The 21,357-nt window shown below is 36.6% G+C and overlaps 1 protein-coding gene across 9 annotated transcripts in view; it reads left to right on the plus strand.

Moving 5' to 3' along the window:
• Positions 1 to 3,126: 3,126 nt before the first annotated feature.
• The window catches only part of lgs (BCL9 domain-containing protein legless), a 63,592-nt gene continuing 45,361 nt past the window's right edge, over positions 3,127 to 21,357 (plus strand). For 3 of the 9 annotated variants that reach the window (XM_043213474.2, XM_043213473.2, XM_070282326.1), the window contains exons 1-3: positions 3,130 to 3,791; positions 3,865 to 4,209; positions 4,267 to 4,470. In XM_043213474.2, the coding sequence (XP_043069409.1) occupies positions 3,644 to 3,791; positions 3,865 to 4,209; positions 4,267 to 4,470 (697 nt within the window). In that variant the 5' untranslated portion in view covers positions 3,130 to 3,643. Of the gene's footprint in view, positions 3,792 to 3,864; positions 4,210 to 4,266; positions 4,471 to 21,357 lie in introns of all 9 variants that reach the window. The other 6 variants (XM_043213470.2, XM_043213472.2, XM_043213471.2 and 3 more) reach the window with 6 other exon arrangements.

The raw sequence follows: 21,357 nt of genomic DNA on the forward strand, positions 1-21,357 counted from the left end.
TTTTTTTTTGCTGACTTGTCCTAACAACTTTCTGCTGTAGAAAGGAGAATGTTTTCTTTTTCGATTCCGGAATCGGTGGTGTTGCCGATCCATGTTGTGCCTGAGACAAGTAGTTGCAAATCTCATCCACCAAGGCTTCCGCTTTCGATGGAGACAGAATATAGTCTGCATTCAATGCAGACAGGAGACAGCTGCATTTGATGGAGACATTAAACAATCCTTCTTAAACCGTGGACCCAGTATTGTTGGCACTCCGGGATCGGTTCTTACCTCGTAGTGGTTGAATCGTTTTGGCATTAGTACATTTGTACAACTTACTACTGGAATACGGATTTTCCTTCAATGGTCTTCAAATCTTCCTAACCTTACTACGCATTCAACGTCTCCGTTAGGTATCTGCATGTATGCCAAAAAACTTTCATATGAATACAAAATGAATTGAATTCATTGACTGCGTATTCGTTTTGGTTAGAGTGAGTGAGCGATTGTAAGTGAGCAAGTTAAAGTGATTGAGCACGAGCGTCCGACTCAGTCGCACAAAATTGAAACGACGAAGTAATGGCATTAGAGTGCGAACGAATGAAACCAAGTTTTCGAATGCTAAGCCGTTTTTTTGTTGTTTCAATTAAGAAAAATTAAACTCAATGAAACTTTTTGCAGAAAATGAAATCAATATCAAGTTTTAATATTAAAAAAATATTTTCTCTTAATTATTAACTTGTGACTTTTATTTGAATTATTTATTTTTGAAATTAAAAAAATATATTTTTTTTTAATTCATAGTAATATTTAGTCTTTCGACATTTTAACACAAAACAAACAAATTAAAAAAAAGGTAATAGCGCATTAAATATTTTTACATTTGTCATCCGACACATAAGCAAACGACAGCTTTAACTGCCCAGACAACCGAACACTTTTCATGTTCAGGACGAAAAGTCAGATTCCCAGCCAAGTATTTTTCCCAACTGGAACTCTAAGGGGGGGTTCTTTGGCAACCCTCATCAGCTTTCGAGCGATATCCCGGGATCGAGGCAGTTATTCGGAATCGCATAGCTGTTTAAATACCGCTTCGGCCTGAGCCCCCAGAGTTATGGCTTATGGTTGAAGTACACTAAGAAAAATAATTATTTTTTGTATAAAATAACAACATCGATGATTAAAGCCACGAAGATGTTTAGTTTCCATGGAAGTGACGATAATCGACGTTAAAAAAAACATCGATGTTGAAGAAAATGTAGGCTACTTCGATGCTATCGATGTTTCTTCCACCTCCACCTTGTACACAGATATAAAAACATGTTTTCGAAGGAATATTTTTTAGTTAGGCACTACCATGATACAATTATACAAGGTAGTCCATTCGTTGAATTATAGTCCCTTTTTTTAATTTTAACACAGTAAGTGTGAGTGAAACGGCTATACAGTACTTCGATTAACCTTCGAATAACCGATTAATTAACCTTAGTTTTGACAAGAGTTGTAGTGTTTATAATTTTATTTTAATAAGTTTTGAGTTTGACATTATTCTTTGTTTTTGTTTTTTTGACAGCCATTCTCTTGTTTAAGTTCTTAATTCTAAAGCAGTGGTCGGCACCCCAATACATTGATATCATTTTACCGCATTAGTGTTAGTAACAAATAGCAGAAAGTAGGCATGACGTTTCACACATTTATACTGTATGTGTGTGGCAGAGCTCGGGCAGAGGAATTTCCTATGCCCCCGAGATAGGGCCGTGCCGACCTCTGTTCTAAAGTATATACGTATCTTAAAATAAAATTTTTTTTATTTTTTATAAATATCAACCTGCTCAGCGGCGTTCAACAACGTCTGTTTTAAATTATTAGCTAAAAAAATTTAAAAAAAAACAAACTTTACGCCTAGCACGTCCGCTGTTGAAATTCCGATAGCGATTTTGCACTTTATTCAGCTACCGAGGTAGTGTGACCAAAAAAATTAAGAAATAAGGTAATACTGAACAGCTGTTGTTTGTAAACAAAAAACAAATAAGCAAAAATGAATTCAAAACGATTGGATGTTGGTGTTTTGTTTATGTATTTCGCCGCTAAGGAGCTGATTAAGATATAGAAAACTGGGTCAAAATCAAAATCAAAATCAATCACAAATCATTTCAATGCCATTTTATGGAATTAAAATGCCCCTTGTGGGTCAAATCCCATATTGTGGGCTTCGCCTTGACCGCAGAAATTAATTTTAATTTGTCCTGGCGCGTCGAAAATTTTTCGGACCGACTTTTTTTTTGTTTGATCAATTGACCCTCCATGTCACTCCTATAGAAATAAATGAAAATATTTCTTTTAACTCCCCGAGAGCAGCTGTTTATTTTTTTTTGATCCGGCAACACGTTTAGAATCGATAACAAAAATTTTCGTCAACTCAGTACCCGCAAAATCTAGAAGGCAAAAATTTCTTCCTCTTCCCTTTTTTACACCGTTTTTTTTTATATGGAGTTTGACAGCTGTCACTCGTTGGACAGCGGATTTTCGTCAACTCAGTACTATGCTTTAATTTTTGAAAAAAAAATCACCTTTCAGTTTGACCAGCAGGCACGCCCTGAAATTAAGGGACCAAAACCCGAACGATTTGTCAGCCGAATAGACTACCTTGTATAATTGTATCATGGGCACTACAGTCATACCATCGAAATAATTGAATTTAAAAATCTTTAATTTTTGAAACATCTGATATAGGTTTTTTTATGTCATAGAAGTATTTTGTTAATTTTATATTTATTTGGGTGTAACAATTTTAATTTAAAATGGCTTATGTTACAATTGGCCTAATGCCTTGTCATTGAATTAGCATCCTATATATGTACATACATAGAAACCTGTAAAATTTTCATATGTAAATTTTTGGTATTTTTTTTCAATTTAAGTATTTTTTGCGAAAAGACCCTGTCAAAAACGGTTTATGTCGGTAGATGAAAAACTTTTTTTGTCGATCTGAATACGACACCATATAAAAATAAGTTTTTGTCGATATGAGTATTAGGCTTCACTACTAGGCTAGATTTTCTAAAAGATTAATTTTATACCATTTGACAAACTATTCCCTTAGTATATTATATTGATTATGGTATTATGGAAATATACTAGCCTGGTTACTCTAAAAGAAGTAAATTTATGTTTTAATGTTATAAATTGATTCAAGGTCTGAACACAAAACAACGAAATTTAATGTTTTCGTCGAATTATAAATAATTTTTTACCATTCAGTCGTAAAATCTAGGGTTAAATTTACACCTAAGTGTCATAAAATCGTGAGTGAAATCAGAATTTAATCTGTGTATGAGTGTTTAAGTATATATGTACATACATAAAAAAAAATCAAATAACTTTCCTGACCTGCAATAAGTTTGAAGTCTCAGCTATAGTTAACATATGTAGAAAAAGTATTGGTTTTACTTACAGAATAAAATGTATTTCTTTTTAAAGTAGCTGCTGAACGTTTATGAAAACAATCTTCAAAGCTTTAAATGAAAATAAATATTAATGAAACGTGTAAAATTTTGACAAGGCAAACTTCTAAAATGTCATTCTTAGGAAAATCGCATATGTGCTCAATATAAAAAATACATATGTAGACATATATTTAGCTTTGAATACACTTGTAATAACAATGGCGCAGAGTCCAGTTCAAGCTCAGCCAAACACTGATGCCTCCTCAAGTAGTGGAACTGCCCTTGGAATGAATATAGGAAAAGTCATTGCAGGGTCCAGCTCTCCAAAACAAGTTAAAAACGAACCATTTTCCACAACGTCGCCGGGTATGTGATCCTTATATGTTGATATAATTTAGGTTCTGTTTTATATATACGTTATATTTTAAACTATTTATAGAGCAATCTAAAATTCCTGAAGAAATTTCGGAAAAAGCTGGAACATGTAACGAAAAGAGTTTAGCTATTCCTACTAGTGGCAAAGGTGGCGTAGGAACCAATTGTTCAGATGGTCAATCATTAAAAACGGCATGTGTTGGAGGTGCTACGAATACACCTATTCTGAGGCAAAATTCTTCAAGCAGTGTAAATTCTTGCCTAGGCACTTCTCCAAACACCAGCGAACTTTCAAATAGTAGTAATTTGTCTTCTGTTGCTACTGCTGCGTTAAATCAAATTGTGGACAGTGACGTTCAGAAGGAGGATCATGCTAAAAAAAAGATGACTGGAAATGAAGAAAATATGGGTAAGGTCCTACCTATTAAATTGATTTTTTCTCCGTTTAACGGATTTAATCCCGTAGAAAAAACGTCCTGCAAAGCTAAAAACTTAGGTTCTGGAATTGGATTGGCATCTGGATTGTCAATAACTGGCACTATAAAGGAAGAACCAGCGGATATTCTTAATAGTTTGGTGAATATAAAAAAAGAAGAAAGAGAAAACCTGTCGCCAAGTATATCACCTGTTGGGTTTGGTTCTATTGGGCTGGACAATTCAAACACCTCTGGTACGACGAAAAAATTGTTAACATAGTTTATTGTGTAAAAAGTTAATTTGTGCTTGTTTACGAATTTATTTGCCTAATTTATTACCATTCAAAAAAAGTGTTTCCTGAAATTAGAATGTGATGTTGTTTTATGTTAAAAAATTAAATTGATAATCTGCATAAGGCCTCATCAATTTCGTAGGTTTAGAAATTTGATTGGACACACGTAAGGTAAAAATGTTAGCTTTTTGTCACGAGGTTGGCGTCCCACTGAGGTTCAATTTGAAATTGTCTATACACATCAAGCGTTACATACTCAAGACTCAAGAGCTATTTAATTTACTTGGTCACATTGTAGATATTTTTATTGCACTAAAAACCGATTGTGCACAACAATAGATTGTGGGCGAAAAGTGTATACGAAAAAATCGTTTGTAGATGGCCGATCCTTATGAGAATATCATAATAAAACCAATTTATTTCGATACAAAAAAAGTCCCGAGCTTCTATCTTTAAAAAAATCAGAGTTGGTATTTTTACCAAATACCATTTCCGATCGTTTAGCTAAAGGATATACTCGGCCGATCCTTATTAAATTTGGTAGGTGGGATCAACTAAAAATAGCCAAAGCAGAATCTGTACAAAGTTTGAACTTTCTATCTTCAAAAAAAACTTTTTATCAAACACTAGTTGACACGGCGCACATTGTTCCGCCCTTATGACTATAAATAAGCAGATTGTTTTTTTTTATTATTTCATTCATTATTATTTCTGTATTTTAGTACATAGGTTGCTCTTCACCTAAGTACCTTATGATAGACGACATTTTTTGTTTTATTATCAGGCGCAAAAACAAACAACGCAGATGGTCTTCCGACCCGTGAACATGCCGCTTATAATTCACCATGGGAAAAAAATGAGTGTTCTAGATTTAAACCACAAACATTTTAGGATTGGCCTTGTGATTGGTTGATGATCATGGCAAATGCAAGACGTATTGGAAATTCATATCGGAATTTCCGAATTCTTATAAATTTAAACGGTTATATCGGTTGGGATTATCGGGATCCTCGAAATAAGAACTTCTTCACCTTTGAATTTTTCTATGATTATCATAGTGTAAATTACATTGTTCATCAACTTTCTAACCACCAAACGCGTTGCACAGTTTTGGTTGGTTTATGTCAAAGAGTTTAAAATTCAATAGGATGGTTGGTGGCTTCATCTTCATTTGTGTCGCTCACTCAACCATTCATTATTTTTTTAGTTAGAAATAATTTTTGGAAATACATTGTTGATACGTTCGTCTTTTGATAAGACAAAATTACAGAAATTATTTGGAAATGATATTAATCCGCTCGATTCATCGAAAAAAGGTACTTGACCATTATCGATAGTTAGCAATTACTCCGAGAAATCTTTAGAAGATGTATCATTATGCAATGTAACTCTCATGTTTGTTGTAAGCTGCAGTTTCTTCACATAGCGCCATAGATTTGACGATTTGAGCCAAGCGTTTATTTCGTCGGAAGCCGTAGATCTTGGAATTACTGCCAGTATTTGGCGGAAATAGGCAGACAGTAAAATAAGTGATCCTCCAAAACATCTCGAGTCATTGCATAAATCTTTTAATGTTCGGTTAAGGGGAGGTTCTTTTGGATTTTTTTGAAAAAATCTTTTTTTTTTTAATAAAATGAAAGTTACATATGTGTAGAATATACGTGCCAAGGGATTTTTTGATACGACGCGTATTTCTTGAGCTAGAGCGTTTCAAACATACCCATGATAACAAGAAAGCTATGTAAAGGCAAAGTTTCTAAAAACTTTAAACGCGTTTTTCTCGGAACCATGTTTTTAAACCTCTTGTCGCGCACAGGGCTCGTTCTATTGATCCGATTTCCTTCATTCCAAAAATGTTTAAAAGTACATATTTTTTTGTATGCCTTATACCTAAAATTGGCATAAAAAATTGTTTATTTATAATTTTTAAACGAGATCAAAGTAAAAAAAAAAGAGAAAACATGTCATGTTTTTTTTTAAACGTCCATGAAATTGGTTTATTTTTACCAAAATTAATTGTCGTTAGGTATAAGGCATAGGAAATTCCATCAATTTTAATAAATTATATACATTTTTAATTTAAGTTCACTACCAGCGGCCCTACACTCCACAAAGCAGAAAAATAGAGGTCTACGAGATCCGCCATTTTGAAGCCGCCATTTTGAATTTCCTGAATATTGAATATTTTTTTTACTCGTTAATAAACAACGAATCAAAAGTTCAAAAGCATAAGTTCGTATGTCTTTTCATTTTCCCGCAATCCATTCTCAAAGTTTGCTTAATTTTCGGAAAAATCCAAAAGAACCTCCCCTTAAGTGCTTCTAATGCACGTTTATGCGCCATTGTCCCAGATGATGATTTTCGATGCCGCTAAAACTTTGGCCATTCTTGAGTGATTTGCAATATTGCACTTTAGTTCTTCAATAGTGTGAAGATTTAACGGTAATTTTAATTTTGAATGAGCCGTATCCTTCTAACAATGTGGCTGCGATTCCAGAAGAAGCAACTGCAACCGCTTTGTTTGATCTCGCCCGAACAGTTGCTAAAACTAATGACATGAGTAATGTCCTGCCAGTACCACCAGGGACATCTAAGAAATATAAAACACCATTTTCATCATCGATTGCCTTTATTAAAGTATCATAAACTTCCTTTTGTTGATAATTCAACAGGGGTACATTCGTTTGATCATATTGACGTTCCCGTTCCAATTCTCGATTAAATGCGTCATTCATTTCAAGATATGGCGCTGGCATTCCTAATTCCTGATTAATTCTAATTAATTCCTAATTCCTGATAAATAAATTACCGCAAATAAGGTAACACATATCTTCGATCAAGAGTAAGGCAAGTTTAATGTAATGTAAAATGTAAAATATCCTCTGACATATTATCCTTGTATTTGTGCCACAGGTGGCCACACAAGAAGATGCCACCAGATGAATAATTGACATACGACATAATAATTGGATACGACAATCGCTGAAGCCATTATCTCTGCATCCGTCTTTGAAAATTCTTGAATGAAGCATTCCAAGTATAATAACGTGGCATCTTCTTGTGTTGCCACCTGTGTTTCGCCACAAAGCAATAAATACAATGGCTCATGTGGCGGAGTCAAATCACCAACGCCTATGTTAGTGGCCGAGAAAATAATGCGAATAAACCCTCTCCTGTAAAATTTGCCGCTTGGAGCTTACGTTATTTTCGCAAATAGGGCCAGTGCTGTGCGCGAATTTCTGTAGCGCCAGTGCTTATTAACCATTTCTTATTACTTATTAACCATTTCTACAGTTAATATATATATATTTGAACGCTTGGAGCTCAAATACTATAAAAGATAGAGCAATCCGAGTTGGAACTTAAACTTGTATGGTATCCGCGGAGATTAAGTTTGTGTCAAAATTTCTACGTTTGTTCCACGCTCACTCCCACATCCCACACAAAAATCTGATGTTAGCGCAAGTCGTTAATGTTTTCGGAAAATGTTTTGATACCAAATTGTTCCAATTGCGAATCCTCACCTAAAAATCAAAAAGCAGTCATATTCGATAATTTTTGAAGGAGTTAGAGACTTTTAGTCTGCTTCCCTATGCGGTCTGTTTTTGTTTTTCCCAAGCGCAAAAGGGTGCAACAAAAATTTGTTGCTTAGAATCCATACCGTTAAAGTTTAAACTTTAAAGGTTAGGTACATTGTGGGTGGAAGAGATGAGTTTATATTATAGTCAGAACACATGTTAATTAATTAACATGTTTAATTTTCTAACTCTTTCCTCAAAAGTCGCTGAAAAGTTATGTCGGGTCAGGCAGGAGCCGCTGTTTTAGTGTAATGTTTATTTATTAGGCTTACTTATGTACAAATCGCTTAGTTGGTCGCAAGGTGACTCTCTCTCGACCGCACGACTTCGACGGGCCTTTCTTTAGAGATTTCTAGGTCGGACCGTTATCGAGATCTTCAGTTTCATAATATCGAGTCGCCCCGCACCCTCTGTACATAACATTAAGTCCCTGCATGCACCATAAACTGGTCTATCAATTATGATCATTCGGTTTATTCTGCATGCAGAAGAAACAGAATAACAGATAAACAGATACTTTTATTTAAATTGCTTTTATATTTACATTATTATGAATGTATTCGTAGGTAGTTGGAATTGTCAATAAACAAAAAAATGTCTCTTTGTTTTTATGTCCGGTACTAGTAGATTGAATGTATGTAACATCAATCAAGTTACTGTTGAAATTTATTAAAATTTTAATTCGTTGTGTATTGTTTAGTTTTTCTCCTAATTAAAAACAGTCTAAATTATACACAAATGCAATATAAGAAATTAGTTAATTAGAAAGCCGTAAACTATTAAGGGGAGGTTCTTTTGGTTTTTTCCGAAAATTAAGCAAACTTTGAGAATGAATCGCGGGAAAATGAAAAGACATACGAACTTATGCTTTTGAACTTTTGATTCGTTGTTTATAAACGAGTAAAAAAAATATTCAATATTCAGGAAATTCAAAATGGCGGCTTCAAAATGGCGGATCTCGTAGACCTCTATTTTTCTGCTTTGTCGAGTGTAGGGCCGCTGGTAGTGAACTATATAATTTATTAAAATTGATGGAATTTCCTATGCCTTATACCTAACGACAATTAATTTTGGTAAAAATAAACCAATTTCATGGACGTTTAAAAAAAAACATGACATTTTTTCTCTTTTTTTTTACTTTGATCTCGTTCAAAAATTATAAATAAACAATTTTTTATGCCAATTTTAGGTATAAGGCATACAAAAAAGTATGTACTTTTAAAAATTTTTTGAATGAAGGAAATCGGATCAATAGAACGAGCCCTGTGCGCGACAAGAGGTTTAAAAACATGGTTCCGAGAAAAACGCGTTTAAAGTTTTTAGAAACTTTGCCTTTACATAGCTTTCTTGTTATCATGGGTATGTTTGAAACGCTCTAGCTCAAGAAATACGCGTCGTATCGAAAAATCCCTTGGCACGTATATTCTACACATATGTAACTTTCATTTTATTAAAAAAAAAAAATAGATTTTTTCAAAAAAATCCAAAAGAACCTCCCCTTAAAACAATTCTTACAATGTGAGCAATATTAATCTCAGACCACTCTGTGAGTCAATAGAGTACTGCATCAGGGCAAGGCGGTACGGTAAAAATCTTTAAGAAGGAACTCAAAATACAAAGTTATGGTTTAAACCAGAGGTCGGCACGGCCCTATCTCGGGGGCATAGGAAATTTCTCTGCCCGAGCTCTGCCACACACACACAGTATACATGTGTGAAACGTCATGCACACAGCCTACTTTCTGCTATTCGTTACTAACACTAATGCGGTAAAATCATATCAATGTATTGGGGTGCCGATCCCTGGTTTAAACAGTTCGCTAAACAATTCGTTTAATCAGTATCCTAAGCATGTTTATCTATTGGCCTTCATCACAGGAAATGTCCCACCTTCAAATGGGAGACACATTACCCAGACAGTTTTCCAAGTAACTTTTTCATGGCACGACTCGAAAATGGGGACAAATTGTATGCTCAGGTGATCGCATAGTAGTTATTTTTATACCCTTGCAGAGGGTTTTATAATTTTGTTCAAATGTTTGCAGCAAAGGAGAAATCTCCGACCCTATAAAGTATATACATATATTCTTCATCAGGATCATCAGGATCAGGAGTTGATATGAGCATGTCCGTCTGTCTGTTTCTACCCGACTTGAAACTTTGCACACACCCTATTTTCCTTTGCACGCGTTATATAAGTATATAACTGATTGATCGGAAATGGTGTAACTTTCGTGTTTTTAAAGATAGAAAGCTGGAACTTGGTACAGATTATATTTTTACCTACCAAATTTCATAAGTATCGGCCGACTATATCCTATAGCTGCCATTTAACTGAACGATCGGAAATGAAGATAGAAAACTGGAACTTGGTACAGATTATATCTTTTGTCAGTTAATCCGACCTACCAAATTTCATAACGATCAGCCGACTATATCTTAGATTTTGGTAGATATACCAACTTTGGTATTTTTGAAGAAAGAAGCTTGGAACTTTTTTGCACCTTTATTGTAATAAATTGGTTATGTTATCATATTCTCATAAGGATCGACCAACTATACCCGATTTTTCTGGTTTTAACTGCAAAATTTGTTTTATTCTTATCTACATATGTTTGTATGTTCTCTCAAAATTGATAATTTATTAGTCAAAATAGTCAAAATAATCTTCAAAACCATCTTCATACCATCTTTTTATACCCTTGCAGAGGGTATTATAATTTTGGTCAAAAGTGTGCAACGCAGTGAAGGAGACATCTCCGACCCTATAAAGTATATATATTCTTGATTAGGATCACCTCCTGAGTTGATATGAGCATGTCCGTCTGTCCGTCTGTCCGTCTGTCCGTCTGTCTGTCCGTCTGTCTGTTTCTACGCGAACTAGTCTCTCAGTTTTAAAGCTATCGTCTTGAAACTTTGCACACACCCTTCTTTCCTTTGCACGCAGTATATAAGTCGGAACGGCCCGGATCGGCCGACTATATCCTATAGCTGCCATATAACTGATTGATCGGAAATGGTATAACTTTGGTGTTTTTAGAGTTAGAGAGTTCAAATTTGACATGTGAGCTATTTTTGGCAAAACATTACGTCATGCCAAATTTCATAAGGATCGGCCGACTATATCCTATAGCTGCCATATAACTGAACGATCGGAAATGACCCAACTTTCGTGTTTTTGAAGATAGAAAGCTGGAACTTAGTTCAGATTTAATTCTTGGTCAGTTGATCCAACCTACCAAATTTCATTAGGATCGGCCGACTATATCCCATAGCTGCCATATAACTGAACGATCGGAAATGGTATTTGGTAGAAATATCAACTTTCGTATTTTTGAAGATAGAAGTTTGGGACTTTTTTTAGATTTTGTATTGTAATAAATTGGATTATATATTCCTATTCCCATAAGGATCGGCCAACTATATCCGATGTTTGCGATATATATCCGGTTTTAACTGCAAGGGTATATAAACTTCGGCTCCGCCCGAAGTTAGCTTTCCTTTCTTGTTAAATACTAGTTTATGACCAATTACCTTCCTGTTTGTCGGTCGCCCCAATATCTGGGTTGATAATATGATAATTTATTAGTCAAAATAGTCAAAATAATCTTCAAAACCATCTTCATACCATCTTTTTAAATACTAGTTTATGACCAATTACCTTCCTGTTTGTCGGTCGCCCCAATATCTGGGTTGATAATATGGCCCAGGTATTCATCCTCTATTGCGCGAGAAAAAAAAATCCTACGTGTGTCGATAGACATAGGTATTCTGAGTATACTGTCAAAATTTTAGATCGATAGGTTAAGAGTTGTTCGAGTTATGTGTTCAACCAGCTCGAAAAAAGCGGTTTCGAGAAAAACGCGTTTAAAGTTGTACGTACTGTGGGATAAACCTGTGAGGCATCGCCGCAGAATGTAAAATTTGGCCACTTAGACACTATTGCCGGACTCTTTCTTTTGATATGTTATTTCTAAGACCCTAAAAAATTCTTCAAGCGAAAAAAAAATTTTTCGATTTTTTCAAAACTCTACTCAGATGCCCCCCCTTAAGTAGAATTAAAAGTTCACTTAATATGGAATTTGAAACAAATCTCTTACATACAACATGCTTTCTACTACCGGTTTAATATCACAGGCCAACTGCTAAAAATCTTTTCACCTACTCCATAACTTTAGGTTCCCCTGAACCAAAGTACAAAACAAACATACGTTTCATCATAAGTTCAGCGGTGCACCTAAGAGAAGAAATTGATCAAATTTTGCCATATATTAAATTATGTAAGCCGTTTAATTGCGTTGACCAATATTGTTATACCCTTGCAGAGGGTATTATAATTTTGTCCAAAAGTGTGCAACGCAGTGAAGGAGACATCTCCGACCCTATAAAGTATATATATTCTTGATCAGGATCACCTCCTGAGTTGATATGAGCATGTCCGTCTGTCCGTCTGTCCGTCTGTCCGTCTGTCTGTTTCTACGCAAACTAGTCTCTCAGTTTTAAAGCTATCGTCTTGAAACTTTGCACACACCCTTCTTTCCTTTGCACGCAGTATATAAGTCGGAACGGCCGGGATCGGCCGACTATATCCTATAGCTGCCATATAACTGATTGATCGGAAATGGTATAACTTTGGTGTTTTTAGAGTTAGAGAGTTCAAATTTGACATGAGAGCTATTTTTGGCAAAATAATACGACATGCCAAATTTCATAAGGATCGGCCGACTATATCCTATAGCTGCCATATAGCTCAACGATCGGAAATGACCCAAATTTCGTGTTTTTGAAGATAGAAAGCTGGAATTTAGTACAGACTCTATTTTTGGTTAGTTGATCCAACCTACCAAATTTCATTAGGATCGGCCGACTATATCCTATAGCTGCCTTATAACTGAACGATCGGAAATTACCCAACTTTTGTGTTTTTGAAGATAGAAAGCTGGAACTTGGTACAGATTATATTTTGATCCATCCTACCAAATTTCATAAGGATCGGCCAACTATATCCGATGTTTGCGATATATATCCGGTTTTAGCTGCAAGGGTATATAAACTTCGGCTCCGCCCGAAGTTAGCTTTCCTTTCTTGTTTTTAGTACATATCAATTTTTAAATGTATGTATACATTGTATATCACTTCAAATTAAAAACTGTCATCTAGCCGTTACCATATCTTTGGAATATTCATCCAAAGTTACAATCTACGGATTAATACGTTAATTTTTGTGCTTCTATGATTTTTCCCCTAAAATTTTTATACCCTTGCAGAGGGTATTATAATTTTGGTCAAAAGTGTGCAACGCAGTGAAGAGGACATCTCCGACCCTATAAAGTATATGTATTCTTGATCAGGATCACCTCCTAAGTTGATATGAGCATGTCCGTGTGTCCGTCTGGCTGTTTGTCCGTCTGTCTGTTTCTACGCGAACTAGTCTCTCAGTTTTAAAGCTATCGACTTGAAACTTTGCACACACCCTTCTTTCCTTTGCACGCAATATATAAGTCGGAACCGCCCGGATCGGCCGACTATATCCTATAGCTGCCATATAACTGATTGATCGGAAATGGTATAACTTCGGTGTTTTTAGAGTTAGCGAGTTCAAATTTTGCAGGAGAACTATTTTTGGCAAAATAATACGACATGCCAAATTTCATAACGATCGGAAATGTACCAACTTTCGTGTTGTGGAAGATAGAAAGCTGGAACTTAGTAAAAATTCTATTTGATTTCAAGATTTTTGGTTAGTTGATCCAACCTACCAAATTTCATTAGGATCAGCCGACTATATCCTATAGCTGCCATGTAACTGAACGATCGGAAATGGTATTTGGTACCAACTTTGGTATTTTTTAAGATAGAAGTTTGGGACTTTTTTGTAGCTTTATTGTAATAAATTGGTTATGTTATCATATTATCATAAGGATCGACCAACTATGTATACCCGATTTTTCCGGTTTTAACTGCAAGGGTATATCAACTTCGGCTCCGCTCGAAGTTAGCTTTTCTTTCTTGTTTTGATTGTAAATGTATCCTGCCAGAAAGTTCTGAGTTTTCTGAAGTTCTGAAGTTTTCCACTGGAACTGTGACATCGCTGTGAATATGGGTGCATTCTGGTTAGTTTTGCCAAAAAGTAAAAATTTGTTTTATTCTTATCTACATATGTGTGTATGTTTTCTCAAAATTGAAACACAATTCAATAAATTTCTTTGGAGCTGTACATTTATTTGCATAGCCATGAACGCGTAACTAAGTTTTCGATAGAATGGTATATACGGATTTCGATATATACGGATTTCGATATATACGGATTTTTTATCGACGAAGGTTAGGTTGAGGCGGCGATGCGGGGCCAGTGACTGACACCCCCATCCACTTCAGCCGCTGGGGCTCCTTGTAATACCGCACAAGCAGATGTCCTACAAGAGTGTGCTATCCTTCCTGCGGCGGCTCGCGGTCCCATCCAGATTTGAGGATGAAGGCTACGAGTTGGCGTGGAGCGATCTCCGTCAGGTCTGTTAGGTCCGTGAGTGCTGCTGCGCCCAAGAACTTAAGTCGGCTGCGCCCCGGCGCAGGGCATTGACACAGGTGGTGTGCGACTGTCTCTTCCTCTTCTAAATCCCCACAGCTCCTGAAGTAGTAATAATGTGTCTAACCGCGTGTGATCCTATTAACCAGTGTTCCGTGATGGCCTTGACTGCCAGACTACAGTCCTGCCTATTAAGGGCGATTAGCATCATTGATCTCTTCCTAGAGCGGACAGGCCATATTATGCGTGAATTCCTGCAGTTTTGGAAATTTCTCCATTTCCTCAGTGATGCGCGGTCAAAGTGATCCCTGCATTTTACCCTACACGTAGCTAAGGGGATGCCTGCTGGTTCCTTCTCCGGGAGGAGAGGGTTGGTAGTACCTGCTCTTGCTAGTTCGTCAGCGGCACGATTACCCTCGTGGTTCCTACGTCCATAAGTGCTGGGGATCTAGGTGCTTCCCCGATGGCTATTACTTCTGCTTGGAACACACTACAGTGGTCGGGGAGTCTGAAGGATTCATTTAGACACAGCCGTTGGCAATGGAAACCGCCTCCCACCTGGCCATTCAATTTTGAACCATCTGTGTAAATATGGAGCGGACCGTCAGGTCCCGGGATTTGTGTGGCCCATTCCTCCCTTGTTGGAAAGGAGGCCTTGTATTTTAAGGTGGGATTATCAACAGATACGCAGCAGTCTGAAGCCCCCTATGGCGTGCAGTGGTGTAGGTCCAACTTGGTATGTTCATAGTCGGTCCTTTTCCATATGCCCGTCTCGCGTAGTCTAATTGCCGATAGCGTGGCTATCTTGGCCCCCATTATCTCTACCGAGTCGAGTACGGTAATAGGTAATAGGTAATAGGTCGAGTATGAAGTCTAGGGCATCAGTCGGTGTAGTACGTAGGCTGTGGTGTAGGTCCAACTTGGTATGTTCATAGTCGGTCCTTTTCCATATGCCCGTCTCGCGTAGTCTAATTGCCGATAGCGTGGCTATCTTGGCCCCCATTATCTCTACCGAGTCGAGTATGGTAATAGGTAATAGGTAATAGGTCGAGTATGAAGTCTAGGGCATCAGTCGGTGTAGTACGTAGGCTGCCTGTGATACAGACCTCCTTCATCCTTTGCGTTTTCCTAAGTTTCTCTCTAATTGTGGAGTTTGTGAGAGCAGGCCACCAGACACCACCCCGTAGAAAAGGATAGGCCTTATGACCGCTGTGTAAAGGCATCTTACTATTTTTGGGGACATTCATCATTTAAGGCCAATGGCTTTTTGGCATGTATAGAGCGCGATTGTTGCCTTGTTAGCTCTATCCATAGTGTTTGACTTCCAGTCCAGTTTCCTGTCTAGCGTAATCCCTAGGTACTTGGCGCTACCGTTGAGGCAGAGTTTTTCTCCTGATAGTTTTGGAAGCCTTAAGTTTGGTATTTTGTACTTCCTGGTGAAAAGGACGAGCTCGGTTTTGGACGGGTTTACACCTAGTCTATTCCTAACTGCCCATGTTGAGAGGACCCTAAGTTTGTCCATCATGCGGTAACATAGAGTCTAGGGAAATTTCCCAGAGAAGGCAATTGCGACATCATCCGCATAAGCGATAACTTTGCAACCACCACCTTCTAGGGATCACAGTAGGCTATTAACCGTCACGTTCCACATTAGGGGTGAGAGTCAGAGAGCTGCAACAATCCACCGGCAAGTGCCGGGTGCACCGGGTAAATGTAGGGTGATTTTGACACCCTGGTGTTTTTAGTTGTCAGACAACTGGGTATAAGTGATTGCTTTGCAAGCACGTATGGGTGTGTGATGTTACAAGCATCACCTTAGTTAGGTATATTTTTGTATAAAAGTGTATTGCATATTGCATATGGAGTAAGCGTCCCAAAAAGTTTGGGTGAAAAGGAAGACACAAAAATGAAGGCAGAAAATGTGTTGAGTGATTTTGGTATTGTTATACTCTTGCAGAGGGTATTATAATTTTGTCCAAAAGTGTGCAACGCAGTGAAGGAGACATCTCCGACTCTGTAAAGTATATATATTCTTGATCAGGATCACCTCCTGAGTTGATATGAGCATGTCCGTCTGTCTGTCCGTCTGTCTGTCTGTTTCTACGCGAACTAGTCTCTCAGTTTTTAAGCTATCGTCTTGAAACTTTGCACACACCCTTCTTTCCTTTGCACGCAGTATAGAAGTCGGAAAGGCCCGGATCGGCCGACTATATCCTATAGCTGCCATATAACTGATTGATCGGAAATGGTATAACTTTGGTGTTTTTAGAGTTAGAGAGAGTTAGAGACACAAGAGCTATTTTTTGCAAAATATTATGACGTGCCAAATTTCATAAGGATCGGCCGACTATATCCTATAGCTGCCATATAACTGAACCATCGAAAACAACCCAACTTTCGTGTTTTTAAAGATAAAAAGCTGAAACTTAGTACAGATTATATTTTTGATTAGTTGATACAACCTACCAAATTTCATTAGAATCGGCCGACTATATCCTATAGCTGCCATATAACGATCGGAAATGGTTTTTGGTAGAAATACCAACTTTGGTATTGTTAAAGATAGAAGTTTGGGACTTGTTTTAAATTTAGTTTTATAATAAATTGGGTTATATTATCATATTCTCATAAGGATCGGCCAACTATATCCGATGTTTGCGATATATATCCGGTTTTAACTGCAAGGGTATATCAACTTCGGCTCCGCCCGAAGTTAGCTTTCCTTTCTTGTTTTTTTTTTTACATGCTTCCGCTTGTGTTGTTTTTTCACAACCTTCTGCTCAATACCTTCTGCTGTTTATATTATTTAAATAAATAAGCTTATTTTATTTCAAAATAATAAATTAATATAATAAATACTTTATTGAAATTTATTTATGTAGGAATGCAGAAATAGTAAATTATTTACGGTGTCAGGCCCTAATCTATTTCTTTTTTCGGTTATAATATTGCCTGCTAATGAAAATACTCTCTCGGCCGCTGCACTGCTTGATGGAATAGAAAGAAGTTGCAATGCTAATTTTGATAAAAGAGGATAACAGCTTTTCTTGGATTGCCACCATTCAATGGGTTCAAAGTCCTCGCATAAAGCAACTCTCGCTGTACAATAACTTTCCAATTCCTCAAAATAACTTTTCCTATTATTTGAATATGCAACCAGATGAGAAAAGAAAAACTTATTCTTTGGTACAATTGTTTGGTTTTTAGAGCTTGTTGCTAATTGGACGTTTGGACTTCCTTGACGTGATTCATTGCTCGAAAAACTATTGCCTCCGGGAAATTCATTTATTTTATCATTGAAATAATGCATTTTTTCTAAACAGAAACATTTAATTTCAACTATATCCTCATGTTCCATGATTGCTGCAGGTGGATATAAAAAAAATTCAGTTTTATGCCAAATACTTAAGTTTTTTTTCCCAAATCGTATTTACGTTGATCTTCCGGCTGTGATTCGCATAGTGTTTTTATTTTCGTTATAGACGACAACACAAAGCATAGAGAAGAACTACAAGTTTGCAGTTCTTTGAAAATTCTCTCAAAATCGTCAAGGAGAATCAATATTATTTTTAATGAATATACGTTAATGCTTTTAAGTTTTGTAACCCATTCAGTATCTCCCAATATTTTATTAATTGTTGTCCAGTTATCTACTATGGATTTAAGCATAGTATAATTCGAATTCCATCGAGTAGGGCAAGAGTTCTTTAATGTAGTATTTAGTCCGATTTTAGTTCAAGAATGATGTCAATCATTTTGAAGTCTTTTAAGTAATGAAGAGTGACTCCCAAAAAATTTCTATTGACGTATTGATCCGACCACATATCAATAGTGGCCGATACTTCCCCATTATCCACTGCTTCTTTTATTTCCTTGGAGATCAAATTGCGCTGTTCTTCTGCTTCTTTTTCAGCATTTCGGCTTAATGTCGTTAGGTCAGGCAGTAGATCGTCAATATATACATTCGCCCCATATGCAGCTCCAATTTTCACAAAAAATTCCACCAGGTTTCGAAATCCAGTCCCGCTTACTGCCGAAAACGGGCGACAATCCTGAACAACCCATTCACTGCACTTTTCTATGGCTGTTTTCCAACGTCGAAACTTTTTTTGCCTCCTTAGGATGTCTCAAAGACAGACAACATTTGTGCCTTGACAAATTCGAAGTTTGGTGGGCAACCAATTTTAAAACTTTTCTGTATGTATTGCAAAATATCCAGCCTTGAAGGACAGTTCGGTCTTCTTGTAGGATATCACTTAATATGGTCCATATTACACTTTTTCCACTTTTTGTGTGCTGGAGTTACGGTGTTTTCACCACGCTCTATTTTATTTTTAAATTTTTCCGACGACATTGCAATCTTTCCAGACATAATTAAAAATGAAATGAACTTGAACGCAAAAGAAAGTAATAATTAAAAAACAGGCGTGTACATGTGTGCACCCATACATATATGTACACCATGGTGTGTCCGAAACACCTGGGTGATTTATATGGGTTTTGCCTACTCATGCATATTTGCGTCCTGCTTTTTTTGTTATTTGTGCCTCTTTCTAATTTCTTTTTTTGTGCGAGCGTGAAAAGTCAAAATAACATCGGCACCTGTATGACCGGATGCTTAATAATTCCAGCACTCATGCCACACACAACATGTTTGATGAGTGGGGGTTTTTACTTTGCTAAAGCAGGTATGAGTTGCATCGAGACAACAGTTGTATGGGGTGTGAGTAAGGTGGCAAAAATTGACACCCTTGCAGTTCTCTGGTGAGAGTACGCCTGCTTGCGGAGTGTCTCTTCTGACGTATCTATGAATAGATTCTCCTCCTAGTGACGCCTCAAAAGTCTTTTTTACCAGGATCTTCTTTATAAGGCGTACGGATTGATCATCTATTCCTAGTCCCATCAGCGCATTGATTATCGAGCTTGGTTGGATGTTGTTGAACGCACCTTCTATGTCTAGAAAAGCAATGAGTGCGCAGTCCTCGTCACTAAGTGCCTTTTCGACGAACGTAGTGATCTAGTGGAGTGCCGTCTCCGTGGATAGGCCCTTCCTATACGCATGCTGTGATTCCGAGATATCATCTGGGTTGATAGTAAGATTAATGTGGAGGCTCATTAGTCTCTCCATTGTCTTATAGGGGTCTTATATCTTATAGGCCTTAGAGGCCTATAAGCCTGTCGTCCTTCCTCCTCAAGACGAAAGGCTTGTAGGTCTGAGCTCCTTAGGGGTACAGTGCGATGGTTTTCCCGCTTTGGGTATGAATACGACCGTATTTTGAATTGGGATTGTGAGAGCCTCTAGAGTTCCTTTACTGGACGTGGTCCAGCTACCTTCCGAGGTTTTAATGTATCCTACATTTAAAGCAGTTGTTGCGAGGACCTTCCGGAGTCGGGAGGCCTCTGATGTTTGCTGAATGTTTGTGCAGAACTTGGTCCAGGAATTTCTTTCTGCCTTACGAAGTTCTTTGTTGTATTGCCTAAGGTTCGCTTTATACGTCTCCCAGGCTGTCTCCGAGTTTGTCTTGCTGGCAAAATTAAAGGCCTTGTGGGCCTTGGTCTTAAAGGTCGCAAGGGTTTGCGACCACCATGCACAGTGGTTGGGCTTGTATTGAGCCGCGGCCATAAATACTTCTAGTTCAGATATTGTAACGAAATTTACACCAAAATTCTAAAAAAATATTTAAAATGCATAGTAAAAAAATTGGGCATATCGTACGTCTATATCATATAGCTGCCATAGGAACGATAGGATAAAAATAAGTATATAGTAGGAAAAACTTTTTTGTTTTTCAAGATATGTAAACCAAACTTACAAATTTTATGCGTGTGGCCAGTTTTATACATGCTTGCTAAATATAGTCCAAATTGGAAAACTTTATCATACTGCTGTCATAGCAAAAATTGTAAACAGAAATAAGTACCAGTTTCAAGTAATATTCAAATACATTAATAATAATAAACTTTTGTAAACAAATTAGGAGCCATATCAAATAAAATAAAAAAACATAAATTAAATCAAAAAAACAAAGAAAACATAATAGTTAATCAAATTCTTCTAACAAATCTAAAGTTGATTTCTTTAAATTGGACTTAAATTTGCAAGGTAATTTCATTAGTCCTGTAATAAATGGATCAGAAGACAAAAGTATTCTGATAATCAACTTGATTAATATTGCATAATTGCAGTTTTCTTCCGTTTGTATCTATTCCAAAAAGTAGCCATTCTTTTGCATATGAAATAAATTCGTTTTGGTAGTTGGCTTAGCTCGGGAATGTAACCGTTCTTTTCAATTTGCTCTTGCATAGCTTCAATATTTTTTTTTAATCTTCCAGCGTTCTGCACACCAAAGATTAAAAATATATAGTCGTGTAAATGCACACTTATGGGAATCTCCTAAAAAGTGAATTTCAATGATATAAGTAAATAGAAATATTTCAAAAACATTACAAGCACTAGCGACGAGAACAAAACAAAAGCACAATAAGGAACAACTTTTCCTTGGCAAACGCTAGATAGCATCAGTATTTTTCCGATTATATTAACATCTGCAAATTTCTGCAGCTGATTTTAGGCATACAGTACCTTCAAAGACGAACACATTAACATACATACTATTTGTGGGATTTCGTGGGATCACAACTAAAACTTTAACTAAACATGAAAAAGACGTTCACAAAAAAGACAAAAAAGGGTAAATAGATCTAAAATACACAAAAAAAATTTAATTAGTCAGATAAATTTCAT

This window comes from Drosophila bipectinata, chromosome 4, assembly GCF_030179905.1.
Source record: "Drosophila bipectinata strain 14024-0381.07 chromosome 4, DbipHiC1v2, whole genome shotgun sequence".
NCBI classification, from domain to species: Eukaryota; Metazoa; Arthropoda; class Insecta; order Diptera; family Drosophilidae; genus Drosophila; species Drosophila bipectinata.